General features: G+C 36.6%; 1 protein-coding gene and 1 long non-coding RNA gene across 2 annotated transcripts; one reads left to right on the forward strand and one right to left on the reverse strand.

Moving 5' to 3' along the window:
* Window positions 1-2,360: 2,360 nt before the first annotated feature.
* Window positions 2,361-3,456, forward strand: LOC148189228 (uncharacterized). Its single transcript, XR_015776895.1, has 3 exons — window positions 2,361-2,440; window positions 2,911-3,007; window positions 3,113-3,456. It is a non-coding gene; the product is annotated as an uncharacterized LOC148189228 (long non-coding RNA).
* Window positions 3,457-5,779: 2,323 nt separating this feature from the next.
* aqp9a (aquaporin 9a) lies at window positions 5,780-13,478 on the reverse strand. The gene is made up of 6 exons (XM_042495886.2): window positions 12,689-13,478; window positions 11,835-11,961; window positions 10,077-10,214; window positions 9,839-9,957; window positions 8,087-8,304; window positions 5,780-6,455 (listed from the first exon to the last, which is right to left on the reverse strand). The coding sequence occupies exons 1-6, from the start codon at window positions 12,764-12,766 to the stop codon at window positions 6,248-6,250; spliced, it is 888 nt and encodes a 295-aa protein (XP_042351820.2). The 5' UTR covers window positions 12,767-13,478; the 3' UTR covers window positions 5,780-6,247.
* Between the last annotated feature and the right edge of the window lie 84 nt (window positions 13,479-13,562).

The following is a 13,562-nucleotide window of genomic DNA, read 5'->3' on the forward strand; positions in this document are numbered from 1 at the left end:
GTAACAATTTAATATTTAAAAATTCAATAATTTACTTGGTGAAATACACAAACAAATGTCAAATAGTGACTTTACAGATACAATAATGATAAGAACAGGAAATATTTCTTGGGACAGACAAATAAAAGGTGATGGACAGAACTTCTCGTGACTGTATCTTATAGATATAGAACATAATAAAAAAAAGATGAAATAATAAGATCTTGTAGTAGTAGTTAAATTTGGGATGCATGTTTATTGTATTATTTTGTAAGTATAAAAGGGAAAAACTATATCAAAATTTATACATATTTTTTAGAAGAAAAAGGCAGTTTGGTGGAAAAATTAAGGAAGGAATAAAAAAGGATCAAATAGACATATAATTTTATATTTAGATGTGTCTAATATTTTATTGTGAAGGGTCCTGGCAGGGGTACATACCTACAACTTGTTTTGGTAGCATCAGTGTATGAATGCATGTGGCAGACGATCTTTTTGCAAAAAAACAAACAAAAGGCATCGAAAGATATTAATCCAAAAGCATAGCATCCTATGTGTTTGATGTTCTTTTACCCTTTAAATTCTGCATAATTAAGTATTTATTTATTTATTTACCTTTATTTGTTATAGAGGGACAATGTACATTAATGGACATTTCAAAAATAAAATGTAAATGCACCCAATTGTAGCCAAAAGGCTAATTTCCATTGGCAGATGTTTTCTTATTAATCTGCCTCTTCATCTGTATCTGAATTTATCATTTGAACGCTTCCGTAGTGTGAAGTTCCTTTAAAGGAATCGTGCTCACACAGCTGAATGCAGTGGAGGGGCGTCCACAGCAGAGGGAGCAGCTGCTGTGGGTGTAGTGTTGGAGCCAGAGGTTTTGGTAAGCGGCCTGTGGGTCACCACCAACATCAGCACCACAAAGCCACATTCAACATCTCATCCTCCTTTGTTTCCATTGAAGAGAACTTCAGCATCATTGACAACTTGAGCTGAGAAACTCCAGATACTGTGTGGGCTCAGCATTGCTCTGTTTCTGTTAGTAAAGTGGGCAGAAGGAGCCCATGCAGCTGCTGGCACACTTTTCTTTAAACACAAGTAGCAGTTTATTCACAGCCCATTTGTTTGTTACACACTTTGTTTACTCATTGTCTGAACTTATTGATGACCTTTTCCTCATGAATGTGTTCGATGATGTAACATCCACAGGAAAGTGTACGCCAAATCCTGGAAGCGCGCATTTGCACATGCAACGGAATGTGGCCTGCTATTGATTTTCAATGCACATCCTCAGCTGCACTCGCTGGTTGTGACATGAACGAGCACAGTCACCCACAACAAAGTTGAAGCTCAATATTTTCAAAAAATGCAGGCGAGCTGTTCTGTAGGAGGTTTACATTATCACCGAAACTGTGAGCTCTCTTTAAGCTGACTTCACTCTGTGCCTTTAACCCTTTGAATCCCAGATCAACGTCACTTTTCTTGTGCTGCTTCATAACGCCTGTCACAAGTATTTCAACCCTTGAACCCAGAGCAAATTGTTGAGATTTCTTTCAGAAACACAAGAAGCAAAGGAACAAATAAGCAAATTAGGAACTTGGTAAGAAATGTTCAACAAATTGCAAGAAATTATTATTATTTTTTTTAATTAGGGGAAAATGTTTGGAGGAAAAAAGCTAGGGGAAACTATATTTATAGCTAATTATAATTACATTTTTAGAATTATGTTACAAAATTATTATAATATTTAAGGTCCCCAAGTAATTTTCTTTTTAAATTTTTTTCCTCTTTTTTTTTAAAAAAAAAAACAACTAGTTTTCACAATGTACTTTTACTCATGTCTTGCTAATTTGTGTGTAATTTCTGTTTTTCCCCATGTATCTGAAAGAAATTAAGCCAGTTCCTTTAGGTTCCAAAGGTTTAAAAAAGCAGCTCCAGCAGAGAGGACAATGTTTGTGATCAATATTCTACATTTAGAGTTTCAGCTCTGTGCGAGGAGCTGACGTCACAGCCGACAGGGCGAGCAGCACCTTTTGTCTCTCCTTGCAGTGACAAAGCATGATTGTGAAAGTGGCCTGCAGAGTGTCACACAGACTGAGCTGAGTGGCAGCTGACACTGCCTCCAGTGAGCAGCTGACCAGTTCATTGTCCTGTATCAGATAATGCTCTTTAGATTTTCATGGCATAGATTCAGTCACATTATATGTCTCATGAAAACAGTAAATGCTGAAACAATGTGAGCAATTGTTGTTACGATGCACTGCTGCTAAATGAAGGAAAAGGCTTTTTTCACAATATTTTGGCTTGTCACACTAACAACACAGGTGTAAATAATGAAATTAACAATGATTGTTTTCAGGTTCCCTGTGTCGTGCATGCTGGCTCACTGTCACTCTCATTGACACTTGAAGAGAACAGAGCCATTGTTAGTGTCATTATGAACACCTGTGCTTTTCTGGTGAGAAGTCAAAATGTCTAATATGTGAAAAGCCTAACCTCATCTGTTGTTGTCAAATCTTGCCAGTGTCAGAGGGAGTTTTCAGATTATTTATTGAAGTTAGTTTACAAATACCACAATGTGAAAATACTCCATTGAAAGTCTTACATTTAAAATGTTACTAAACCCTTTGAAACTTTATAATATGGGAATAAGGCAATGAGCAGCAAAGAAGAAATAACTGCCCAAGTTAGCAGGAAATCATTAAAAAGAACAAGAATAGGACATGGACAAAATGCTTTCAAAATTATAATAATTCTGTAACGTCATTTTACATATGTGATTTTTTTGTAGCTTTTCTTTTTTGTCACAACCGGCTCTAGGTGACTCCTGTGTGTCTGTGTGAGTGTAATTTTTTTTTCAGTCACTTCTGAGTATTTGGTGTGTACCTGTTGTGTTTTGGTTTTGTCTCTCTTTTGTTCTCGCTCCAGCCCTCGTCTGCTCTCATCATGCACACCTGCCTGCAATCAAGCCTGCAACCTACAAGAGAGCCAGCTCCACAGGCTTTCCCTGCTGGATTGTTGTTAGGCAAGTCCAGCTATATTACAGATCTATTCCATTTTTTGCCCGTTTACCTATTTTTTGTTATGTGTTTTTTGTTGTTTTTTGTTTTTTTGCTAAAACCTCTGCCAGAATTCCTCACCAGCCATCCTGTCCGCACTTTCGGCTGAAGAAAAACACCACAGGAGCACGGATCACCCCTCACCTCAGCCAGTTATTTTGTCCATCATTCTCTCGCACAGTTCACTGATTGTAATAAAGAACATTTTTTTGTCTGTCTGCTTTTGGGTCTTTAGTCCCAAGTGTGACATTTTTGTTGTCTTAAGTTTCCCTAACTTATTTAAAAATAATCTTCCAAATCAACTTATTTCTGGCAACTTGTGGAACCCTTCTTGAAAAGTTGCTCATTGCCTTTTCCCCCATGTTCTTCAAAGAAATTTCAAAGGTTAGATTATTATACTGAAGTGTATTAGCCTTCATGGGTCACTATTACATTAGAAAATTAAAAGTTTCTGTACAAGATATTTTTCATGTCATCATGACATACAACAGTAACAATCTATATAATAATCTATATAATCTCATATATAATCTTATTATAATGGAAGACATTTCATGATAAAATGTTATCATTTATTGTTACAACATAAAAATATTTCACATTATAGCGGGATAGATGGCGTATCCTTATTATATTAAAAGTTTTCACTTTGTTATGTGACACTGACTTTTTTTGTTTGTAATATGCTGCCATATTATTACTCATGCATGTAAAAGCAGAATTTTACTATTGTAGTTGATTGAGTTGGAGCTATTTTTTCACTATTTAGTATGAAGGACTAATTATGATAATTTCATTTAATGATTATTTTGATCATTCATTTCTTGATTTATGAACTGATAATGTTATTGTGTGAAAAAAAGACTAACAATTAGCAATGTAGGAGCAAATGAATTTTTGTCAATTAAATACTTTTCCCGCTGTACTTGTATATTTCCACATTTTGTATGCAATAATTTTAATTTATACTAATTTAATGCAATTTTAATACTATTTGCTTTACATAAATAGTAACTACAACTGTAAATTAGTGTAACTAATTTCACTCTGCAGTGTGAAGCATATAAAGTGGCATAAAAAGAACCTCAGAAGTAGGCTGCCTCAAATTTTATATTTCAGTACAAAATGTAAATGTACATATTTGAACTCCAATACTGAATTTTGTTGCATCTTTTCCTTTGATTTAAACAACCTACAGAAAACAGAGTGACACTAATTCACAGCTCCACACAATTAAACAAAAAAACCTGAAAAGTCAGTATAGTTGAAGGTAACAGCTGCTTTGGAGAAACAACATGCTTCATGATGAACTTTTTGGTTTCCTGTGATTTTGCAGATTCGGAGAGATGCATTTCTATAAACTCAGCTGACTGTTCCTTCCTGTCAGTGACATCCTCCTCCATCATTTAAAGCCCCGTTTATAGGTGAGAGACGAGATCACATGCACCTGCACACGTAGCGTTATTGAGCTGCCAGTCAGTCTATACAAAGTGATTTTCCTCACTGCTCCATGTATGCAATCATGCAATGTATACACGACAAACTGACATCAACAATAATGTGACTGTACTTTGACCCTCAGGCTGACGTCAGATGAACTCACCCTGCAGGTCTCTCATTTGTCCGTCTGATGCTGTTTCCTCTTGCTGCCTGGCTCCACAGCAGCGGCAGGAGGACTTAAATTGGTCCTCTGGTGTCTTTGACCCTCACTCTGTCTCTGAAACTCAGTTTTCCTGGATGTTGAACAGGGAATCTGTGTTTTTTTGGCCAGAAAATCTTTGATCTGAGTTTTATGTGTCACTGAGGGGAAAAGGCAAGAAATCAGTTTTAAAAAACAACAACCAGACAGACAGTAAAAAAAACAAAAACTGCTTAAAATTATAATAATTTGTAACATAATTTTAAACATGTAATCATAATAATTCTAATTATATCTTTTCCCTAGTTTCCTTTCTTTACCCCTACCACTTAAGTAAAAGAAAATAAGAAGTGTGGAGACTTTTGATGCTGCTACAGTGTTTATTTGTGCGCATGTGTGCTGATAACTTATTTGTGGAGTCTGGAGGGGATCTTTATGTAAAAGTTTGAATTTATTCTTTTACTTGAAATAAAGTATATTTGCATCGTGGTAGTGTTAATGTTACTCAAGTAAATGGTCCAAATAGTACCTCCAACACTGACCACAGGTGTGAGGAGTCAACGACAGGACGACAGGAAGTGCTCCCTTACAATTTTCACATATAACCTCACTCTTTCTGTATCTTTAACAGTGAAGTCACAGCATCTGAGGCTCCTATTAGCGTCCAAATCAGACATCCGACTGTGACTCAGATGATTAACAAGAGTAATCAGCTCATACAGGAAATTTGTTAGTGCATAATGCTCGTAGCTGACACTGAGGGGTGTAATCATCCTCTGCAATCATGGCAACTAAAAACAAATTATCCATCTCATGTGTCGTCCAATCGTAGTTGAAGCTTTTCAGTCTAAGAGTTATAAATGTACTTGTCTGCTCATGAGGTTTATGGCGAGGATTCATGTCTACCGTTCCTGTCTGCTTTCAGTTATTCTCTCTGGCCCGTACAACAATTCAAGTGACATATGAGGATGTATGAGGTAATGGAATAAATACTGAGATGGAAATTACTTAAACAAACTGTCATCTTAACTGCAGTTTTCAGTGATAAATGGGACAAAAGATGGAGTTTCATCCCTGAAGTGAAATATCTTGTATGACATTTGATATTTGTAGAAACTTTAATGTAGACAAAACAACACAGAATAAATACACATATTAATACAGAACAGGAGGGATGATTCCTCATGGTTTGCAAAAAAAGGAAATAATTATAAGTTTAAACAAAAACAAAAAAAACTAAAAGTTTTATGTAAATATACAGAAAATATCAGAAAAGAAAATGGGAGCAAACCTAAAAGGAGAAAAGCAGGCATGTAACACAGTTGGTACCCATCATTTTCAAGCATCTAATGTCTATAGTACAGTATTTACAACATGTATATGAACAGTCAGAACAATGTGAAGCACACAAGACTGAGATTTTCATGTGTTCATGAAACATAAAACATTAAAATTACAAAGGAGACAGTCCATATTTATTAGTGTTAACAGATGGAAGCTGTGTATCTCCACCTGACTGACAGTTAAACAATCTGAACCAGTTTGTCCTGAAGGTTAATGTCTTTTTTTAGCTCATGGTGATCATCTCATATTTGTCCTTCAGGCTGCTGTCCTCGTCGTCCTCATCTTCCTCCTCCTCCTCCTCTTCCTCGTGGGGCTTCTCGGGCTCCTCGCGGTGATGGTGCAGCTCAATGAGCAGGTAGTAGATGACGGCTGCGACCACGCCCCCCACCATGGGCCCCGCCACGGGGATCCACCACCAGTTATCTGCAGTGCTGTGAGAAACACAGAGTAAAAACATAGAAGCGGAAAGAGTTAAATAACTCTCTGACAGTCACTCTAAGGCCGCTGTGGGTCACTGGTGTCATCGCTGGATCATTCACAAGCATCGACTGCATCTGTCCACTGCATGTGACATTATGTAACACTGTGGTTCATTTAAGTGGCTCACACATTCATCACTTTTAAGCTGTTAAATTACATTTAAAATATTTACACTGAATAGTAATTATTCCTGTTTTCCTATTGAAATAAATTATTTTGTTAATAAAGATCAGATGTATTCTTTTTGAATAACCCAAATATATGATTCTACTAATATTGACAACATTACTTTATAACACAAGTTGCTGACTTGATGTCATAAATGCATAAACATGGCAAAGGCCAATGTTTGGTCATTGGTGAGAAACTTATTTTTATCAATTCACATATTTAAAATAAATTTTCAACCACATGTAAGGTGTGATGTGGTATTAATGATTACTGCTGTCCATGTAGAGTGACCTCAGTTAATTAGATTTTTTTTTTTTTACTATAAACCCTGAAAACAAGTCAGGTAAATCCATTTTTAAGCTGTTTTAGTGGTTGTAAGGAATGTACTGGTGCAGCAAAAAGGGACAAGACGGTTGTCAGCACGCTCGAAGCATTAAAATTCAACCCATCCTCTTTGCAGCTGGAAGAAGAAGTTTCCATCTCAGAAGCTCCAACCTTCTGACATCACAAAAACGCAGCATGAATCCTGAAACTGATATGTGTTGATTGGAAGTTTATATATTTATTATTTATTTATTTTATATTTATTACAAAATATTTATTATATTATTTTATTTATTCTCCTTAATTACAAGATTGGATTTTACTCAGATTATACTAATAAAAAGTACATCATCTGTATCTGATATTTGCTTCAGCCGAGTTTTTCGGCTAAACTCTTGCTCTAGGTTTTGTTTGTAATCTGTTTCCTGTTTTATTCTGAAAGTCATTTTCCCGCTGCTTTGTTTTACTTCCTCTCTTTGTGTTTTTTTTCCAACCTGTGGGAATGTCTCCTCCACCTTGATTTGTTTTTACCTTTCCCTTGTTATTCTTCCCTCCTCAGTGTATTTAGTCTGTGTTCCCTTTTCTCTTTGCCACTTTGTTTTTGTTACCTGTACTGTCAATCGTTCCAGTGTTTTCCAAAAGTGACTTTTCCTTGGGTTTTGTATTCTTTTTTAAAAAAAATTTGTTTTGCTATGTGTCTCACCTTGTCTTTACCATCTACCTGGCGGATTCGTGTGTCTGTTTTGGACTGACTTCTTGCTGTTGACCTGCCTGACCACTGTAAGCTTTGTCCCATGATTCGCTGAATTATTCACCATCTGCATTTGAATCCTCCTTCCTCTGCTGCCCGTATACACCAGCATAATAAAAAAAAACTAACGACATAGGTTGATAAAATCAGTGGTTCCTTCAGACTGTAACAAATTTATTCAGTACTTCTTTATAGTCCTCATTTTCCTGGTTCTGTCCAATAACATTACTCCTTATTGTGTTGCTTTAATTAATAAATCTAACAAATATTGAAATCATACAATATAAAACATAATAAAAACATCCTTATGTGTCTTGCTCTGCTGTATACAGTTACCTGAAGACCTCCATCCCCCATCCAGCTACAGCAGTGAACAGTCGAGGTCCCAGGTCTCTGGCAGGGTTCAGGGGGTATCCACAGTTGAGTCCCATAGAGACACCGATGGCCATGATGATCAGACCGATAGCCAGCGGCTCCACGCCTTTGGGTGCTCCAATGTTTCCACCATCAATAATAGCCAGGATACACAGCACCAGCATACCTGTCCCCACCACCTGCAGGAGCAGAACATCATTTGTTTGGTAAATTGCAGAGCAGAGGTGTGGACTTGAGTCACATGACTTTGAATTAGATGACTTAAGACTTAAATTAACAAAAAAAAGACGCGTGACTCGGCTTGGACTTTAACACCACTGTCTTGTGGCTTGAATTGGACTTGAGCCTTTTGACGTGAAAAAACCTGATACCTTTCCCCAAAAATATGTAGTATGTTTTTAGTGTGTCATGAATTAACTTATTTCTTTAATCAACTAATGTTAATGTTATTGATTCCCAACAAGTCAACAATTCATTTCTCTGATTCACTTTGAACCAATCTGACAGCATCCATTCATGCTGCAGGAGAGCCATGAAGAGCAAACAATACGTGACTCAGCACCAGAAAAATGTTACCAAAAGTAATTCTGTTCATGCACAAGAACTACATGGTGGTCAACAAAAAAACAAACTGCACTATGAAAAATGTGCAGGTCGAAAAAAACAGACAAAATCGCAACAACTTCAAACAAAACTACACATTTTAAAATGCATTCATGACTTTTTTAAAACGGATTATACATTATTGCTCTGTTGTTATTGACATTATATTTGGTGAAGAGCACATTATGACTTGTTTAGGACTCAAAAATCAAAGTTTAGGGCTTGGGACTTAAACGTTTTGACTTAGAAATTGAGTGCAAAGATGTGAAACTAACTTGTAACTTGCAATAATAACTTAGTCCTACCTCTGGTACAGTGAGATCAAACCTGTTCCAGTATTTTAGCTTTATATTCATGTATATGTGAGTAAAAAGTGTCTTTTTACAGGCAAATGTCTTTATGGACATACATCTTCTATAATAATAGTATTTTTTAAGTAAATACTATAAAGATTAGCATTAGTTACACAAAAATCACATCTTCATTATCTTTACTGCAGTCATTTAGCATATGAGTCACTCTTTTTACAATATAATTAGCTTTTTTTAATTTAATTTTTTTCATCATGGTGTTTTGCTTCCAGTCTCTTTCTAACAAACACATAAAATACCTTTAAGTATAATATAGTATACAAAGCACTATCATAGTATAGTAAATATAGGATTCCCTCTAAGAGTATATTCTCTAAGATATATCGTTACAACAGGTTTAATCTTAATGGTTTGAAATGTTTTAATTAAATGCAGGGATGCACATATCTTTAAAAGAAAACACTAACAGGAGCACAATCACACTGATTAGTCTTATCTCTGCGGATCACCTGATGTGATTTTCAACAGTTTAAAGCTGGTAGACGTGTTATTTTTGCATCGCTGCACCAACTAAAAAGGCGGAAAATGGTGTTAAGTATAGATTTGACCTTCTAGTGAATGCCAGGAAATGGGTCATTAGACCCAAAACTGAGGCAAAAGAGGGGGTGTTCTCAGACTAAATGGGGCAATCAATTTTGCATTAGCTAAATTCGCCAGACTTTGCCGAATCTGGAGCCTGAACGGGAGTGGCAATGCACAATAGAGGGGAGGTCATTGGGTCACAGCGGTCAGAGCTCACCTGATCGATGAAGCCGCCGAGGATTGACAGGTGTCTCGCAGGGTAGGACGCAAAAATGTGACCTGTTGCATTGATTCCCGTCACTGAAAGAATCCCACTGGTGAAGTCCATGAAGGCATCTGTGAAAAGGACAAATATAAAGAATTGTAACTGTGTGTTTTCATTGTGACAGCTGAATGATGACACCCAAAATCAACTGTTACAGGTGCGTAACAGGATAAAGCTCTAGTGTATTCACCGTAGTATAATCCAAAGACTGCAGCAGCTCCAGCAAAAGCACCAAGAAACTGAGCAATGACGTAGAAGGGAAACTTCCAGATCTTCAGCTTGCCCAGAATCACCATGGCCAGAGACACAGCAGGGTTCACATGGCCTCCTGGGATGGAAGACAAAGCAGAGAGTGAAAGAGGGGTGCAGTGTGTGGGGGCGTCTGGCATGATGTCCCCTCCATCATTAGTCAGGCCGTCACATTTACGAGGGGCAGCAGAAGGAGAGCGGCCCCCGGGGCGGTGCAGGGTTTTTGTTAAGCAAAGAAGCAGAATAATGGTCACATATTAGAAATTCAACTTCTACATAAAAAACAAAAAACAAAAAGGCACATTATTCCGTTCTTTCCCTAATCAAGCTGCGCTCACATCCTGCCAGATTTTTATATTTTTAAACATCTGTCTTCATGAATTCTGTCTCCTCCTTTTGATGTAAAACTGGAAGTAGCTGCAGCTCGGTTGAGGCGAGTAGTCTTGTTGAACGACAGCAACGTAGGCTTTGATCAATGAGCTTTGCAGGACATTTAGTGCCCAGGGTTATGTATGACCCTGGAGAGGCTGTGCACTGGCGCTAAAACAAATCAATGGTCAGTACGCTTTCATTGGATGTGGACAGAAAGCTGGCACGTTCCTGCTGAGCTGTGGAGGTACATGGCACATGGCTGCACAGGAAGTCATAAAGTTATATTATTACAAGATGAAAGCCTCATGAGTAACAATGTTTTCATTACAGACTGTTTATATGTCCTGGCACAGGTTGTTTGTATTGACTATGAATTATTTTTATGCAGTCTGCAACGCTAAACAGCTGAATATGCAAACAACAAACTATCATTATAGCACCCAGAAGAGTTGGAACTTGATCTCAGCAACATCCATTCAAGGTGTCTACAGGTATCAGGCTCTTACTGTGAGTTTGTTTAAAGACCTTTACAGGATTATTTTTACCCAAATTTAAGTCTGATTTATTGAAAAAAACATCCTTTCCTTAGTAATATACCTACATACCTCAAAAAAGGTATAGATTTGCTCATGTGCAGAGGCAGGTTTTATATGTATGAATATGGTTATTAGAGTGAGTTAAGTCAATCTACATTTCGCCAACAGGTAACTGCAAGTATAAAGTCAAAAGATTATCATGTTCAGCGGTAGGTTTAAAGATGTATTTTATCAGAAATGTGGACTTTCATGCTGAAGAGCTAATTTTGACAAAAAGAAAAAGAATAATAAAATAATATTATTAAATAAAATCTTTGTGTTAATTTAGACCTCACAAAATCAAATTAAGACTATTTGATGACTTTTAAGGCCTAATATTTATCAAACTGTATTCAAGACATTCTAAGACTTCTTAGGGACCTGCAGACACCCTGCCAGTAACAATTATTTATCTTACTGTATTGAACGTGCATTAAATACAAAATACCATCAAACTGTGGGGCGGTAGCTCAAGTGATTTGGCTCTTGTTATGTTACAGTATATATGTAAGTATCTCTGTCAAATTTGTATGGTATTCTTTAAAATGTATATTTATGTACTTGAGTGTTGCAGTACTTATTTTTGTTCTTCTTAACATGTTTATTTTATGTTTAATTCATGCACCAAAACTAAGGCAAATTTCTTGTAGGAGAAAAACTATGTGGTAATACATCTTATCTGTTTCTGGTGTGAAAAAATTCTGCTTGATTGTAAATTAGTTGCAGACGTTTCGACAAGAAACCACATTTACCTGACACTCCGCCGGCCACATACGCCGCCATCATCAGTCCAACGGAGAAGCCAATGTGGACGGTGAGAGGCTCGCCCAGGGTGTTTCGACTGAGGACGGTCTGAGCGACTGAGCCGCAGCCAAACAACTGACAAACAAGAGAGGAAGAGGAGAGCAGACTGTCACAAACATCATAAAGGGACAAGACGATTTATGAACAAATGTTGAGCAGCCTGGAGCACCACATTTGACTGAAATATGTTTATAAACAAGCAGAGGTGGAATGAAACTAAGTACATTTACTCAAATACAGTACTTAATTACAAATTTAAGGTACTTTTACTTTACTTTAGTATATCAATTTCATGCCACTTTCTACCTCTAATTCACAACACTTCAGAGGGAAATCTGGTACTTTTGACTCCACTGCATCATTTGATAACTTACTTTACAAATCAAGATTTTTACACACAAACCAAAAATATGAAAATATGCAGCTGAAACAATTAGTCAATAGAAAATTGGCAAAACTGGCAACTATTTTTATAAGCATGTCATTTTTTATGCAAAAACATTCCAGTGTCTCAAATATGAGGACTTGCTGTTTTTCCCTTTAATTATTTTAATCATTTTTGATTTATCATGTTCATTCATTTTTTTCTGCATGATTGCTTTGACTTTTAAAAATTAAACACATTTTCTTGTTTCTGCTTACGTACTTTAACTTAAGTAACATTTCCAATGCAGGACTTTTGCTAGAAGCAGAGTATTTTTAAAGTGTTGTATTAGTACTGCTACCTAAGTACAGGATCGTAATACTTCTTTTACCACTGTGAACAATCATGAAACAGCTTCTAAAACAAAATGCTACTTACAACCAAGACAAAGGTCCCCAGGAATTCTGCCAGGAATTCCTTGAATATTCCATGTTTAAGAGCACAGTGTTTCCTCATGCTTCTCTTGTGTTGTATTTCCTTGTATCTCTGTGCCAGCTGCTGTAAAAACTACCAGATGTCCAGCAGTGTGAACCTCTGGAGTCATCAAATCTCCACCTCTACCCGACCGCAGCCATTCAGCACCGAGCATTGATCCATTTGTGAAACCACCACGCTCCTCTCATCAAGTTTCACAAGATGTGATTGGCATTGTATCGCCATTAAATCTGATTTTCTTTATCTGTGTGTAGTCACAGGACACCTGAATTTATTTCTATGTGCTGCATTCAGTTGCCTTTTACTGGAATTTAAAACATCAATGAGTAACTTGGAAAAATTGCCCCAAAAAACTGCAAAAAAAGTAACAGTGATGATCTAAAAATGATCAGATACTATCAAAAAAATAAGAGAAAATGTTCAGAAAACTATGTCATTCTCTTAATTATATATTCAAAATAAGGTTACAGGAAAAAAAAAAGTAATTTCATTTTTTTTAGCATTTTCTTGAGGTCATTTTCTTGATTTTGTTTGTTTGTTTACTTTTTTCATTTATCCTATTTGAAGGTAATTTTCTTCTAATGTCGAACTAAAAAAAAAATTAGATATTATCAAAAAATGGGGCACCTGGTGGCTCTGTGGATAGAGCGGACGCTCCATATATAGAGGCTGTCTCCTCACCGCAGCGGCCGCAGGTTCGATTCCAGCCTCGGATCTTTGTTGCATGTCACCCCCCCTTTCACACTTGTGCTGTCCTATCAAATAACAGCAAAAATGCCCCCCAAAATAATAAGGGAAAATATTCAGAAAAACTATA

This window comes from Plectropomus leopardus, chromosome 7 (assembly GCF_026936395.1).
Source record: "Plectropomus leopardus strain MGB_pleo_1.0 chromosome 7, ASM2693639v1, whole genome shotgun sequence".
Classification (NCBI taxonomy): Eukaryota; Metazoa; Chordata; class Actinopteri; order Perciformes; family Serranidae; genus Plectropomus; species Plectropomus leopardus.